The sequence below is a fragment of the Panthera onca genome, chromosome B2 (genome assembly GCF_046562875.1).
Source record: "Panthera onca isolate mPanOnc1 chromosome B2, mPanOnc1 haplotype 2, whole genome shotgun sequence".
NCBI lineage: Eukaryota > Metazoa > Chordata > Mammalia > Carnivora > Felidae > Panthera > Panthera onca.
The window spans coordinates 45,040,988-45,054,458 of NC_138343.1; the positions used below are offsets into that span (position 1 = coordinate 45,040,988).

The window sequence follows — 13,471 nt, forward strand, 5'->3', positions numbered from 1 at the left end:
TGAACATGTTGAATTTTAAGCTAAAGATTGATGTAATCAAAGTAGCTAAGAATAAAAATAAACATTTTAGAATGCCTACATGTTTTGATTTTTATTCATACATACAAATTCTATGGCAGTAAATACAGTGTGTAAATTAAAAGTGCTGTTACTTGTTTTAATGATCTTTCTTAACCTAATTTTGTTACTATGTTACTTCCTTTAGAGACCTTTTATAATCAGACCTTGGAAGTGGTAGTGTCACTTTCACCCTATTCTTTTGGCTACAAACATGTCAGAAGTCAGCAAGATTGAAGGCGGTGGGGACAAAGACCACCACTTCTTGGTGGAGGGGTGTCCCGATTACCTTGTTGATGAGCATGCAGGCTAGGAGATCTTGTTTCAGCTATTTTTGCCCATGCCCATACACACGGCATGCAGCAGAGCAGAATCTTACTATTCTTCATTGCTGTGCTGTCTTGCCTTTTGAGAATTCCTTAATTTATGGGAATTATAAGGTTATTTACCCTAACTACTCCCTTGCTGCCAATTTGTGATTGCAGGTGTAGGTAATACATTTTCTGATGCTTCTCTCTTAGTTGCCATTTGGTCTACATATCTCCATCACCATGGTTTGAAGAACTCTCAAAACTTTGGAGTCTCTTTAAATCTGCTAAAAAAAATTCTGAACTCTTCACTCGTAACCGCCTTCCATTTCTTCCTCAGACAGCTTGTATTCTAGCCATCTTGTATCTCAGCTGTATATAGTCTAGAAATAAGTCCTTTATTTATTTTTTTTTTTTTATAAGTCCTTTATTTTTATGTCACTGTATTTTTCATTTGCTTTGTACCTAGAAAACTCTTACTCAGCCTTTAATGTCTAGCTCTTTTGTCATTTCATTTTAGGGGAGCCTTTTAAAAAATATTTTAAGCCTTTCTCTTGTGCTTTTTCAGCATTTTGTTCATAGCTTTGTTACAGCACACATTGTATTGTAACTACCTGCTTAGTGTTTGTTTTCTTTAGGTTATTTCACTCAAGGGCAGAGATTTCTCATATGCAAATAGCAGTCTTTCCCTAGTAGTTAACACCAAGGTGTTATACCTAGTGAGTGCCTGCCGGATGAATACCTTATTAAAGTTTGCTTTGTAATTCTGAGGTGAAAACACTTAAAACATATTTTAAACAGAATAAAGAGCCTTTTCTACCTATGATATTTCATGTACTGCTGTTAAGTGAATTTTCAGAATGAATAGTTTATACTCTTAAATTTTTTTTTAGAAGTTCTACATCTTAAAGCAGTTATTAAATATTATTAAATAACTTCATGAAACTGAGTAACCTTGTGATTAGTGAATGTAAATATTTTTCTAAAGAGTTTGGTTCCGGAAGATATTTCTGGTTGAGGTGGGGGGAATGTTTTGAAGAGCCTAGTATCTGGATTTTAAAAATAAGTGATTCTTTTTCTTACTTGGGTTAAGAGTCACTTAAAAGGGAAATTATATTCATCAAGCTTTTTCCAAATAAAAAATCTTCATGTACTTAAATAATATATGAAATAGATTATAAATATTGAAATGATTATAAATTGAGACTTAGTTGGGTTTAAAAGAAGTGACATTCCAGGAGCGAGCTATCTACTTCCTGCTATTAATACCTTATTCTTGGTTATCTGATATTTTCATAACAATTATTTATGTCATACATTGCACTTGATTACAAATTCTCGTTGTAAATGTTGTAAAATACTACCGATATGACTAATCCTATATATGATCAATCTAATCCATTTAGATTTAATTTACTTAAAATATATTTTCCCCATTGTATTTCCTTAACAGATTTAAAGGGATTATTTTGCATCATTAACTTTGTGCTCACTTATGTAGCTTAATTTTCCCACAGTGGGAAATTTTTATCATTTTTGAGTTGTGAACTCTTTCAGGTAGAAGAAGGATGGTGGAGTGGAACCCTGAACAACAAGTTGGGACTGTTTCCCTCAAATTTTGTGAAAGAATTAGAGGTAACAGATGATGGTGAAGCTCATGAAGCCCAGGAGGATTCAGGTAGATTGTTTAAAAATTTTGAATAGATTTAAATAAAATTATATATGATCTAGTGTTTATTCTGTATTATTTGAAACTCTGTTCTTGTGTTGAACTCTGAGCTTCAGTTTTTCTACTTTTATGAAGCAGCTTATGACAGGGACTTAAAATGAACTAAATTTCCTAGGCAAATACTTTAATATTTTTCCTTCTCTGATGTTTGTTTCAACCCAAACTAAATGTTTAGTACCCTGATTATGAATTGATAGTCCTTATGTTTTCTGATTTCTTCCCACTTAAGATGTACTGATACAGTGTTTTGATTTGAGTTTGCAAATGGCCTGTCTACTTCAGAGATTTTAGGAATTGAAAAAAAACTTGCTTTTGTGTTTTTCCATATTGAGATAATTACATTTTTTTGTGCAGCTAGAATGTCATTTAATTATTTTGTGATTGCCATCATTTATAGACTCACCTGCAAATTTATCTTAAATTTGCTCACCATGTAAAACTATGATCAAGAGCATTTTATCCCAAGCTAAATTTAAATTATTTTTATTATTTTTATTTTTAAGAATTGATGTGGAATTAGTTTTTTTTTTTTTTCAAGAGAAATTAAATTCATAAGTGGTAATGCAGGGATAAGTAGCTCTTTTTCTGTATGGAACAGTATATGTAGTGAGGTTTAATATACTTATCAAAATTAAGACATTAAATATTGACAGTGTTCAATTTGACAATATAATTTAATCCATAGTTCATATACAGATTTAATTGTTCTAGTAATGCTTTATATAACTGTTTTTTTTCTCCTATTCCTGGAAAAGCATGGAGGGAATTTGTTTCTCAAGTTTCTTTCTTGAGAATTGTTTCCCAGCTTTTCTCTACTTTTTTCTTGACAATTTTGAAGAGTTTAAGCTGGATATTTTATATAGTAGATCCCAGTTTGGGCTTTTCTCTGGATTCCTCATCATTAGTTTTAGGGTGTATTTTATTGACAGAATTACAAAATGATGCTGTCTCATTGCATTATATCAGAAGGCACATGATGTCTGTGTGCTTTATTTTTGGTGATGTGAAATTTGATTCCTTGGTTCAAATTGTGTTGCCAATAAATGTACTTTTTTTTCCTTTATAATTGGTAAGTGTCTTGTGGGGAGATACTTGGAGACTTTGTAAATATCCTGTTTCCTCATCAAACTTCTCCCAACAGTTTAAGCATCCATGGATAAATTTTGCCTGAATTAGTTATTAGTTCAATAGTTGCAAAATGATGATTTTCTAACTCCACCATCCCATCTTTGTTTATTACTTGACATTCTTCTCTAAAGAACTTTTATTTCTGCTCAGTTTTAATAGGAGTGCCTGGGTGCCTCCATCAGTTAGACATCTGACTTCGGCTCAGGTCATGATCTCACGGTCCGTGAGTTCAAGCCCCACGTTGGGCTCTGTGCTGACAGCTCAGAGCCTGGAGCCTGCTTTGGATTCTGTGTCTCCCTCTCTCTCTTTGCAACTTCCCCGCTTGTACTCTTGTCTCTGTCTCTTTCTCAAAAATAAACATTAAAATTTTTTTTAAAAAATCAGTAGTAGTTTTAACTCTAATCTTACTTTTAGAATAAAATATATGACCTTAGGAAGCAGTAGAGGCCAGTTTAATCAGTGAATGTTTCTTAAGTTTCTTGGTGCTAAGTGCTAGTTTGGTTTTGTGAGGGCACAGAATCCCCTCTGCAGTCCAGAAGCTTAAGGTCCAGGCCTCTGGGCGATGAGACAAGATATGAACTCAAATTTTAGTACATTTTAGTCTGGAGTAAAATGATCTGAGTATAAGAGGTACTAGTGAAATATAGTTCTAAACGGAATATATTGTTTGTCACTTACTTTGTAGGTTTTCATCTTCTCAGAAATGTTCCAGGAAATATTAGAAATAAAATATGCAGCTTGGGGGTGCCTGGGTAGCTCATTTGATTAAAGGTTTGACTCTTGATTTCAGCTCAGGTCATGACATTGAGCCCAGTGTTGTGCCCTGAGCCAGGCTTTGCCCTGGGGGTGGAGCCTGCTTAAAATTTTCTTCCTCCTCCTCTCTCTGCCCCTCTCCTGCTTGTGTGCTGTCTTAAAACAACAACAGCAACAAAAGCAAATATAATATGTAGCTCTGACTGCAACTTTTTTAGAAGATGTTATGTTCTAAACTTCTGTGTTTTTCCTTCTAATCATTCTTGCCCTTGTTTTCCTCTATATGGACTTTTTTCTTTTTTTTTTGAAAAATGGTTGTTGTAAAAAACATATGGAACTTATCATTTTGACCATTTTTTAGCATAAAGTTCATTTGTTGAATAATATTCTATTGTATGTATGTACTGCATTTTGTGTAGCTGTTCATCCATTCATGGATGTGTGAATTGTTTCCACCTCTTGGCAGTTGTGAATAATGCTGCTAAAACATGGGCATACATATATTTGAGACCAGTTTTCAATTCAGGTACATACCCAGAAGTGGGATTGCTGGATTATATATAGTTCTTATTTTAATCTCTTAAAGAAGTGCTAAATATAATTTTCTATAGTGTTTGGCCTATTTTACACTTCCACCAACAGTGTAAAGGGTTCTAATTTGTCCATATCCTTAGCAACACTTTCTGTTTTTTGATATTAGTTATCCTAACGGGTATGAGATGTTATCTCATTGTGAGTTTGATTTGCTTTTCTCTGATGATTACTGATGTTGAGTATCTTTATATGCTTGTCGACCATTGTGTATCATCTTTGGAGAAGTATCTGTTCAAGTTCCTTGTCTGTTTTTTAATCAGGTTATTATTATTATTTTTTGTAGTTGTAGGAATTCTTTATTATGGACATTAATTCTTTATCATGATCTTTATATATGATGTACAGTTATTTTCTCACATTCCGTTGACTATTTTCTTTGTTGTAGAAAAGTTTTTAAGTTTAATGTAGGTAGTCTATTTTTTCTTTTGTTGCTTGTGCTTTTGGTATCATATTTAAGAAGTCATTGCCAAATCCAGTGTTATGAAACTTTCCCCCTGTATTTTCTTCTAGGAATTTTATAGGTTTTGGTTTTACGTTTAGGTCATTAATTCATTTTGAGTAAATTTTTGTGTATGGTTTTCAGACAAAGGTCCAACTTCATTCTTTTGTATGTGGATATCTAATTTTCCTAGCAGTATTTGTTAAAGATGTTACTGGACAGAGGATCCGTTCAAACTCTGCTTTGGTTGATCACTGCTCGAAAATTAGTACTCAGGAGACAAGTGATGGTGGGAAAGAAAAGGTTGCTTCGTCAGGAAGTTGGCAGCCTGGGAAGATGGTGGTGGATTAATGTCTCAAAGACCATCTTCCCCATCCAGGCAAAGCTGGACAGTTTTAAAGGGGAAGGCATGGAAAAAAGTGAGGGGCAGGGGTGCAACCTGCAGGAGAAGCAGGTGCCCAGGCAGTATAGTCATATGTGGACATGACCCTGAACAGACTTGCTGGCAGCAGCAGCAGTTGTTTTTGAATGTAGTTAGGCCTTATATTCTGGTCCCTTCACTCCTCAAGGTCAGTGGTCTGCAAATCTCAAAGTAAGTTAGTTCTACTGCAAATCAAGGGACTTAGGTTAGCAAGCAAGGAGTGCAAAACTTGAAGCAATTAACCTTTAACACTGGTTGGGGCACTGTTACAGAGAGGCAGTTCTTTTCCCATTAAGTGATCATAACACCCTTGTTGAAGTGCATTTGACTAGTCTGTGCACACTTTTATCATGGCACCCACGACCGTTGTACATGTTTATGACTTTCGTCTCCAGCAGGCTGTCAGCTATTTATTTTGTTTTTCTTCTTTTCTTTTTTTATTATTTTTATTATTATTTTTTTTAAACTTTTTTTTTTAACGTTTATTCTTGAGACAGAGAGAGACAGAGCATGAACGGGGGAGGGGCAGAGAGAGAGGGAGACAGAGAATCGGAAGCAGGATCCAGGCTCTGAGCTATCAGCTCAGAGCCCAACACAGGGCTCGAACTCACGGACCGCGAGATCGTGACCTGAGCTGAAGTCGGACGCTTAACCGACTGAGCCACCCAGGCACCCTAAGCTGTCAGCTATTTATAGGCAGCTATTTATGGGCAGAGACTATAGAAGGGTCCAAAAAATGAATAGCTTATGAGCTGTTTAATTTTTACTCCAGAGTATTATATTTTATCTCATGTCACTTATGTGCCTTTTTATACTGCCAGCCCTTTGAGGAAAAATAGTATAAATAAAACTCCATAATTTATATATGGAGCAGGTAGCCCTCATCCAGTTGATGATGTCATCTGTTTTCCGGAACAGAAGGTAACGGTACTGTTTTTTTTCTAGGGAAAGTAGATGAATCTCTGCTACAGTTGGTTAGCCTACTTGCATAGAGTGCTGTGCTTTTAAAATCAGGGGTTGATCAGTCAGCATTTGAGGGTGATTATTGCCTCTAGGCAAGAGTATTGCTTTCTTCATGTTTCTTGGTTCACTTTTGAGAAGCACATGAAAGCTGTACACTCTCTGGAAAGTATACATATAATGATATGGTACATAGTTCACATATACACACATACGTATATATATACACACACACATATATATATATATATGACTAGATGTATTCTCTTGGTTCAAAAATTAGTATATAAGGGCATCTGGGTGACTCAGCCAGTTGAGTGTCTGTCCTCAGCTCAGGTCATGATCTCATGGTTCGTGAGTTCAAGCCCCACATTGGGCTCTTCTGCTCTCAGTGCAGGTCCTGCTTTGGATCCTCTGTCCCCCTCTTCTCTCTGCTCCTCCCTGTGCACTCTCTCTCTCTCAAAAATAGAAAAAAAAAATATCAAAAATTAGTACATAAAAATGTACATTATAATATAAAAACCTTTTTCTTTTAAAAATTTTTATTTTTGAGAGAGAGTATGCATGCATAAGTGGGTTGGGACAGAGAGGGGGCTGGGGACAGAGGATCTGAAGCAGGCTTTGTGCTGACAGCAGAGAGCCCAGTGTGGGGCTTGAACCCATGAACCGCGAGATAATGACCTGAGCTGAAGTTGGATGCTTCACTGAATGAGCCACCCACACTCCCCTATATGTTCTTAAAAAAAAAAAAAAAAAAAAAAAAAAAAGTGCATTATAATACTTGTCTCCATCCACCCGGTTTTTCTCATCTGCTCTGTATAGCAAGCATTTGTACTTTCTTGGTATCCTCCCAGTGTGTGTTTATGCAGGTACACAGGAAAACATGTATTTGTCTATTCCCCTCTTTCTTTTCTTTTTTTTTTTTTTTAACGTTTATTTATTTTTGAGACAGAGAGAGACACAGCATGAACAGGGGAGGGGCAGAGAGAGAGGGGAACACAGAATCGGAAGCAGGCTCCAGGCTCTGAGCCATCGGCCCAGAGCCGGACGCGGGGCTCGAACCCGCGGACCGCGAGATCGTGACCTGAGCCGAAGTCGGACGCTTAACCGACTGAGCCACCCAGGTGTCCCATATTCCCCTCTTTCTTAAATAAACTGTAGCATAATATGTTTTTCAGAATATGCTGCAGTGAAAACAACCTAAAAATCACGGAGGCTTAAAGACATAGTTATGTAGGGACTTAAACTGATGGAGTCTGCTTTTTGACATATGGCTTAATGCTTGCAAAGGCAGGGAAAAAGCATGGCTTTTAAAGCTTCTGCTCCAAATTTACACATATTGCTTCCACTAATACTGTATTGGACAGCCATAGTCATGTCTAAATCAAACAGAGCAGGGATATATAAATTTTTCTACAAGCTGAGACGCCAAATGTAAATAAGAATACAATCCGCCACATATACTATAATTGATTATCTTTTTAGAATCCCTTATTTAATACTCATTGCCTTTTGGGATGCCTGAGTGGCTCAGTCGGTTAAGCGTCCAACTCTTGATTTCGGCTCAGGTCATGATCTCACCGTTTGTGGGTTCGAGCTTCGCATTGGGCTCTGCATTGACAGTGTGAAGCCTGCTTGGGATTCTCTCTCTCCCTCCCTCTCTCTCTCCCTCCCTCTCTCTCTCCCTCCCTCTCTCTCTCTCTCTCTCTCTCTCTCTCTGTGTGTGTGTGTCTCTCTCTCTCTGTCTCTGTCAAAAGGTAAATAAACTAAAAACAAAGACTCATCGGGCTTTTAAAGGTGTTGAAGTGTACTTTTTAGCTTTGTACACGTAATAAAAATTAATGAAAAGAACACTAACTTCATGGGTATTTAGTACGAAATGGTGATGGCCAGTAGCCTTGTGAAAGGTGTAAATTTCCATTTTTAGGTTGCCTCCCATTTCTAAGTGTTCTTTGGGTGTATTTTTTCTCCTTTGCAATGAACTTTTTAAGATTCTAAATTTCTCTAAGGCTGTACTCTAAACTGTATGAATTAAAGCAACAAATAATTGAATCCTTTAAAAACTTGCCTTTTGGTCAATGTCTGTCTAGTGTCCTTTATTTAATCAGTACCTCATTTAAGCATGTCCTCATTTTTCAGATTATGTGTATAGAGAAAACTTGGCATAGTACCCGGCAAGTTTTGAAGCATAATGGATGTTAGTACTTTTCTTACCACACTGTTTTATTTTTACTTCTTTACCTCATTCTTTCCTTTAATTTGCCTATTTAAAAAAATGTGGAGTCCGTGGGACACCTGGGTGGGCTCAGGCGGTTGAGCGTCCGACTTCGGCTCAGGTCATGATCTCACAGCTTGTGAGTTCGAGCCCCACATCAGGCTGTGTGCTGACAGTTCAGAGCCTGGAGCCTGCTTTTGATTCTGTTTCTCCCTGTCTCTCTGCCCCTCCCCCGCTCATGTGTGCTCTCTCTGTCTCTCTCAAAAATAAATAAACATTCAAAAAAAATTTTTTTAATGTGGAGTCAATTGTATTTGAATAGTGCCCTGATAAAGTTGTGTTAAGCAGAGCAGTTTTTATTGCTAGGAGTTGGAGTGCGGTGGGGTTGGGACGCTGAAATCTGTTTCAATGCAGATGTTGATTACATTGAAAGATAGAAAATCAATGAGATAGGAAGATACAGAAGAGTCATAGAAAACAGATATTTTATGTTACACTTATTTGAGAATACTTGGTATTCTAAAGTCAGGACTTATGTTTTAAGGATGTGTAAAAAGCATTAGAGAACAAACAAATACTGAAAGCATCTGGCTTAAATTTAGTGGTACAGTTATTACTTAACACTATCCCCTGAATTACTTCTTACGTGTGTTATTGTTTCTTATGTTTCATAGGTAACTGGATTTTCTGATATTTATTTTTAATATTAAAATTTGTATGTGTAAGATGCCATGGAAACTCAGCCGTTAAAATATGTACAAAAGTTTAAGTCCATATAGGGCCACCAGCAAAAGATGGACAATTTAAATTTTTATTATATTTTATATTTTGTATTTATAATTTTTTATAAGTACTTTGGGTACTTTCTTGCACTATTCAGCCTTGTTTGAATTTTAGTAACTTTGCAGAATTTTATCTGCTAAAAATGTACTTCCTTGCTTGCTTAACCCCTTTAAAATAACATCACGTTCTAAATGTGGAGCTTTGTGATTATGGGGTGGGAAGTCAGTGGTTGAAGTACACTGTAATTCCATTTTTTAAAAAACTCTAACTTTTAGGGCAGAAAGTTTTTGCATATTGATTTGAATGCCAAGGAGTGTGTGCTTTATAAGGACTTTAGAAACCTCTAGTGATAAAAGAATTTTAAGTTCTGATTTAAGAGTTCCATCTTATGCATTATGATTAGAAGAATTGATCCACTATTCCTATGTCCTAACGAAATGTAATGTACTCTGTAATTGGTATTTTTACAGTCTTTTTATTGTTTTACTTATTTGGTATGTATGTTGTGTTTATAGTAGCTGTTATAAGAATTATAGTTGACTCTACATTACAAAATGTTATTTTTTGCTTATAATATTGAAAAGCCATATCCAGCACATTTGATTATGTGGTTTCTCCTTATACCCCTTTACATTTAGTAAAGTTGTTCTCTTTAATAAACTAAAATATATGGGATGGTCTTCTTGGTTTGGCCAGTTGAACTCCAGCTATTAATGTTAAGAAGGTAATCCTGACTCAAGACAGTGTAGGCAGGTCATGGGCAGTTTATTTTTATGTCCTCAGTTTTCATTGAAGAACTGTAGAATATAAGATATAAGAAAGTCACTATTACATTTTTTTATAGGAATGTGGTAAGTTTATAATCTATTCTATTACTTGGTGATTTCTTTATAAAGTCTCAAGATAAGTGTCTTCTGATAATCAATTTCAGGAAAAGCTTTGCTTCTCTATGGAAGTGTTATGTTTCCATTTTTATAAAATGAAATGACTCCTTTTTCATTTTGTCAAATATACTTAACCATTTTTGTTAGATGTCCTTTGTAATCTTTTACATTCCACTTAATTTGCTAAGTAGGACTTGATTTCAATATCCCCCCTTATTCTATAAAGCCAGTGACTATAGCTTCTGGTATTTTCTACTGTGTGTGAGTCTCTTCCCTGCCTTAAGCCTATAAAAATCTCCCTTTAGATGTCTGATAAGTATCTCAAACTTAAGGTGGTCAAAGTGATCATCTCTTCTTTTCCTTGCACCTAAATTTGATCTATACTGTCTTCCTCATCTGAATTAATGGCAACTCCATTTTTCTTTTATTTAAACCAGAGTTGGATTCATCTTTAACTCTTAATCTCACATTCATTAACTGATTTTGTCACCTGCTAAATACTGCTCCTACTCTGGTATAAGTTATTTTTTGCTGTACAAGTGCAATAGGCTGTTATTTGCTGTTACCTGCCTCCTGAATGTTAATGTGCTCACCTTCTAGTAGGTACGTATTTTACTTAAAGTACAGCCAGAGTCTTTTTAAATTGGCTACAAAGCCCTGTGACTGGGCATCTACATATGCCTCCCCCTACCTCTCTTTGTCTCCTATTTAACTTGCCCCTTTGTTCATGTTGGTCTCCTTACAGTTTTAAAGATGTAAGGAACATTCCTGTTGTACAGCCTTTGCAGAAGCTTTGGAGTTAGATGAGATCACCTAGAGAGACTGTCTAGAGTGAGGAAAAGAGCCTTGGATCGAATCCTATATAGCAACATTCATGGTATTAGCTGAGATAGAATTACTAAAAAGAAGACCAAGAAGGCACAGAGAGAGAGAGAGAGAGAGAGAGAGAGAGAGCGCGCGCCAGGAGGAAACCCATGAGTGTGCAGTAGTCAAGGGGAGAGTTTTTCAGGGAGGACATAGGCAGTATTGTCTGATGCTGCTTGTGAGGTTAAGTAAAATAAGACAAATACAATGTAATCTTGGATTTAGGGACAAAGAGATCATTCATGACCTGCCTAAGGGCAGTAAAGAAAGATGATTGGGTGGGGAAGCAGTGGAGAGAGTAAGTATAAAGCAGTGCAGCAGTTGAGAACAACATATATTCAGTGGCAAAGAACAAGTGGAGAGGGAGGAGTTGAAGATGCAAATTCAGAAGAATGGGATTGATCACCAGAACAGGATTTGCCCAGAAGGTAGAGGAAGTGAGGTTCTCACCGTAGGTATCATGATTAGTCTCGATTGGAGAGACACCAGAGTTAGTGCCGGGAAACTGAAGGAGAGATGTCTGAGTTTTTTTGTTTTTTCTTTTTTTTTCTATAAAAGAGGAGAGATGCTAAAAATGAGAGGTCAGAATTTTGAGGAAACTAAAAGGGTCCTCCCAGTTCAATGTTTTGAGCCACACATTCCTCTGGGTTTGACTGGGCTACTAGATGCATGCATGACACGAAATGGTTAAGAAACCCTGATGGGTTGTTCTTTAGAAGTTCTGATTTCTTATGGGTAGGGAGGGTTCATTCTCTTAGAAGGAGTCAGCAGAGGTTTCATTTGATTATTTGGGCTCTGGAAAAGAAGATAGTGCTTGTTGCTAGTGCACGGGATGCTTGTGGAATGGTGGTATATGCTGGAAGTGCCAAAGGTGGTGGAGGGAAATTTGGTGGTCTGCAGCTTGGCCTGCAGGGCTTAAGGTGGTGCACACTTGCTTTGGTGTTTGTATTCCCACATTGGCATTCACCTTGAACAACTCCCAGTGAACAGCTTTGTAAGGAAAATTGTTGTGGGGCTTTGATACTTTTACTGGTAATACATTGTGAGTCTTTGTATAGCCAGATGCTGTTTCTGAAGATTCTCTTTAGGAACTAAGGAATACAGATTTTAACTATTTAAAACACACACAACATTTTCTTAGGGAATGTAGGATTATTTTTAAAATCTTTGAATAATGCTGAAAGATATTCTTTGGAGTAAAAAGAGGGGGAATTTATGCTAGCAACTTTAGATTCTAAGTCCTACTTGGTTTACGTGTTTTACTTTAAGATACTCTACATTAGTTCCCCATTTAATGTGTAATAGTGAGCCGGGGGACCCGGGTGACTCTGTCGGTTTAGCGTCTAACTTTTTTTTTTTTTTTTTAATTTTTTTTTTCAACGTTTTTAATTTATTTTTGGGACAGAGAGAGACAGAGCATGAATGGGGGAGGGGCAGAGAGAGAGGGAGACACAGAATCGGAAACAGGCTCCAGGCTCCGAGCCATCGGCCCAGAGCCTGACGCGGGGCTCGAACTCACGGACCGCGAGATCGTGACCTGGCTGAAGTCGGACGCTTAACCGACTGCACCACCCAGGCGCCCCTAGCGTCTAACTCTTGATTTCTCTGTAGGTCATGATCCCAGGGTTGTGGGATTGAGCCCCATGTCAGGCTCCATGCTGGGTGTGGTGGCTGCCTAAGATTCTCCCTCTCTCCCTCTGTCCCTCTTCCCTGTTCACATGCTCTCTCTCTAAAAAAAAAAAAAAAAAAAATAGTGAACTTGGATTGCTTCTATCAAATGCTTTGTATTTTCATCAAGTTTCTACTTTGTTTTACGTTTCTTTAACACTCAGTACAGCTCACATAAAGATTCCTTTTTTTTTTCCCCAACAATTATATTTTAGGACTTTTGGTTATTTTAAGTCACTTTATTTGGAGGTATAAGCCATTAAGTGGCTTTTGCTATAGAGATTTAATACAAAAGGAAGAGAGAGTTTTAGGCTTAATAGAAAGACTTACTTGCTGTTACGTTTTCTGACAGTGGCACACATAAAATGTAGATACAATTTTTCTACAAGCTTAGCAATTCAAGGACAGTCTGACAGATGAAGTATATAGGCATTTGGTAAGATTTCTGTTTTCTCTGATTATAAAACCTCCTGTTCACACCCAACCCCCTTCTCCATATACCTTTCTTCCTTTCTCCTCTCCCCTTCTCCTCCCATTCTTCCTTGTGTTTAAGATGTTTTCCCTTTTGTTTTTTGTTCTGTGTTATCATGCTGTCTCTTAACTTGAATGGTGCTCAGTAATACATCTTTAAACTGATTAAAAATAAGAGCCACTGAGCCAGACACTGT

The 13,471-nt window shown here is 36.8% G+C and overlaps 1 protein-coding gene across 1 annotated transcript in view; it reads left to right on the forward strand.

Moving 5' to 3' along the window:
* The window catches only part of CD2AP (CD2 associated protein), a 141,241-nt gene that overhangs the window by 67,572 nt on the left and 60,198 nt on the right, over positions 1-13,471 (forward strand). Inside the window, exon 5 of the mRNA XM_060615687.3 lies at positions 1,923-2,043. Within this exon, the coding sequence (XP_060471670.1) occupies positions 1,923-2,043 (121 nt within the window). The remainder of the gene's footprint in view (positions 1-1,922; positions 2,044-13,471) is intronic.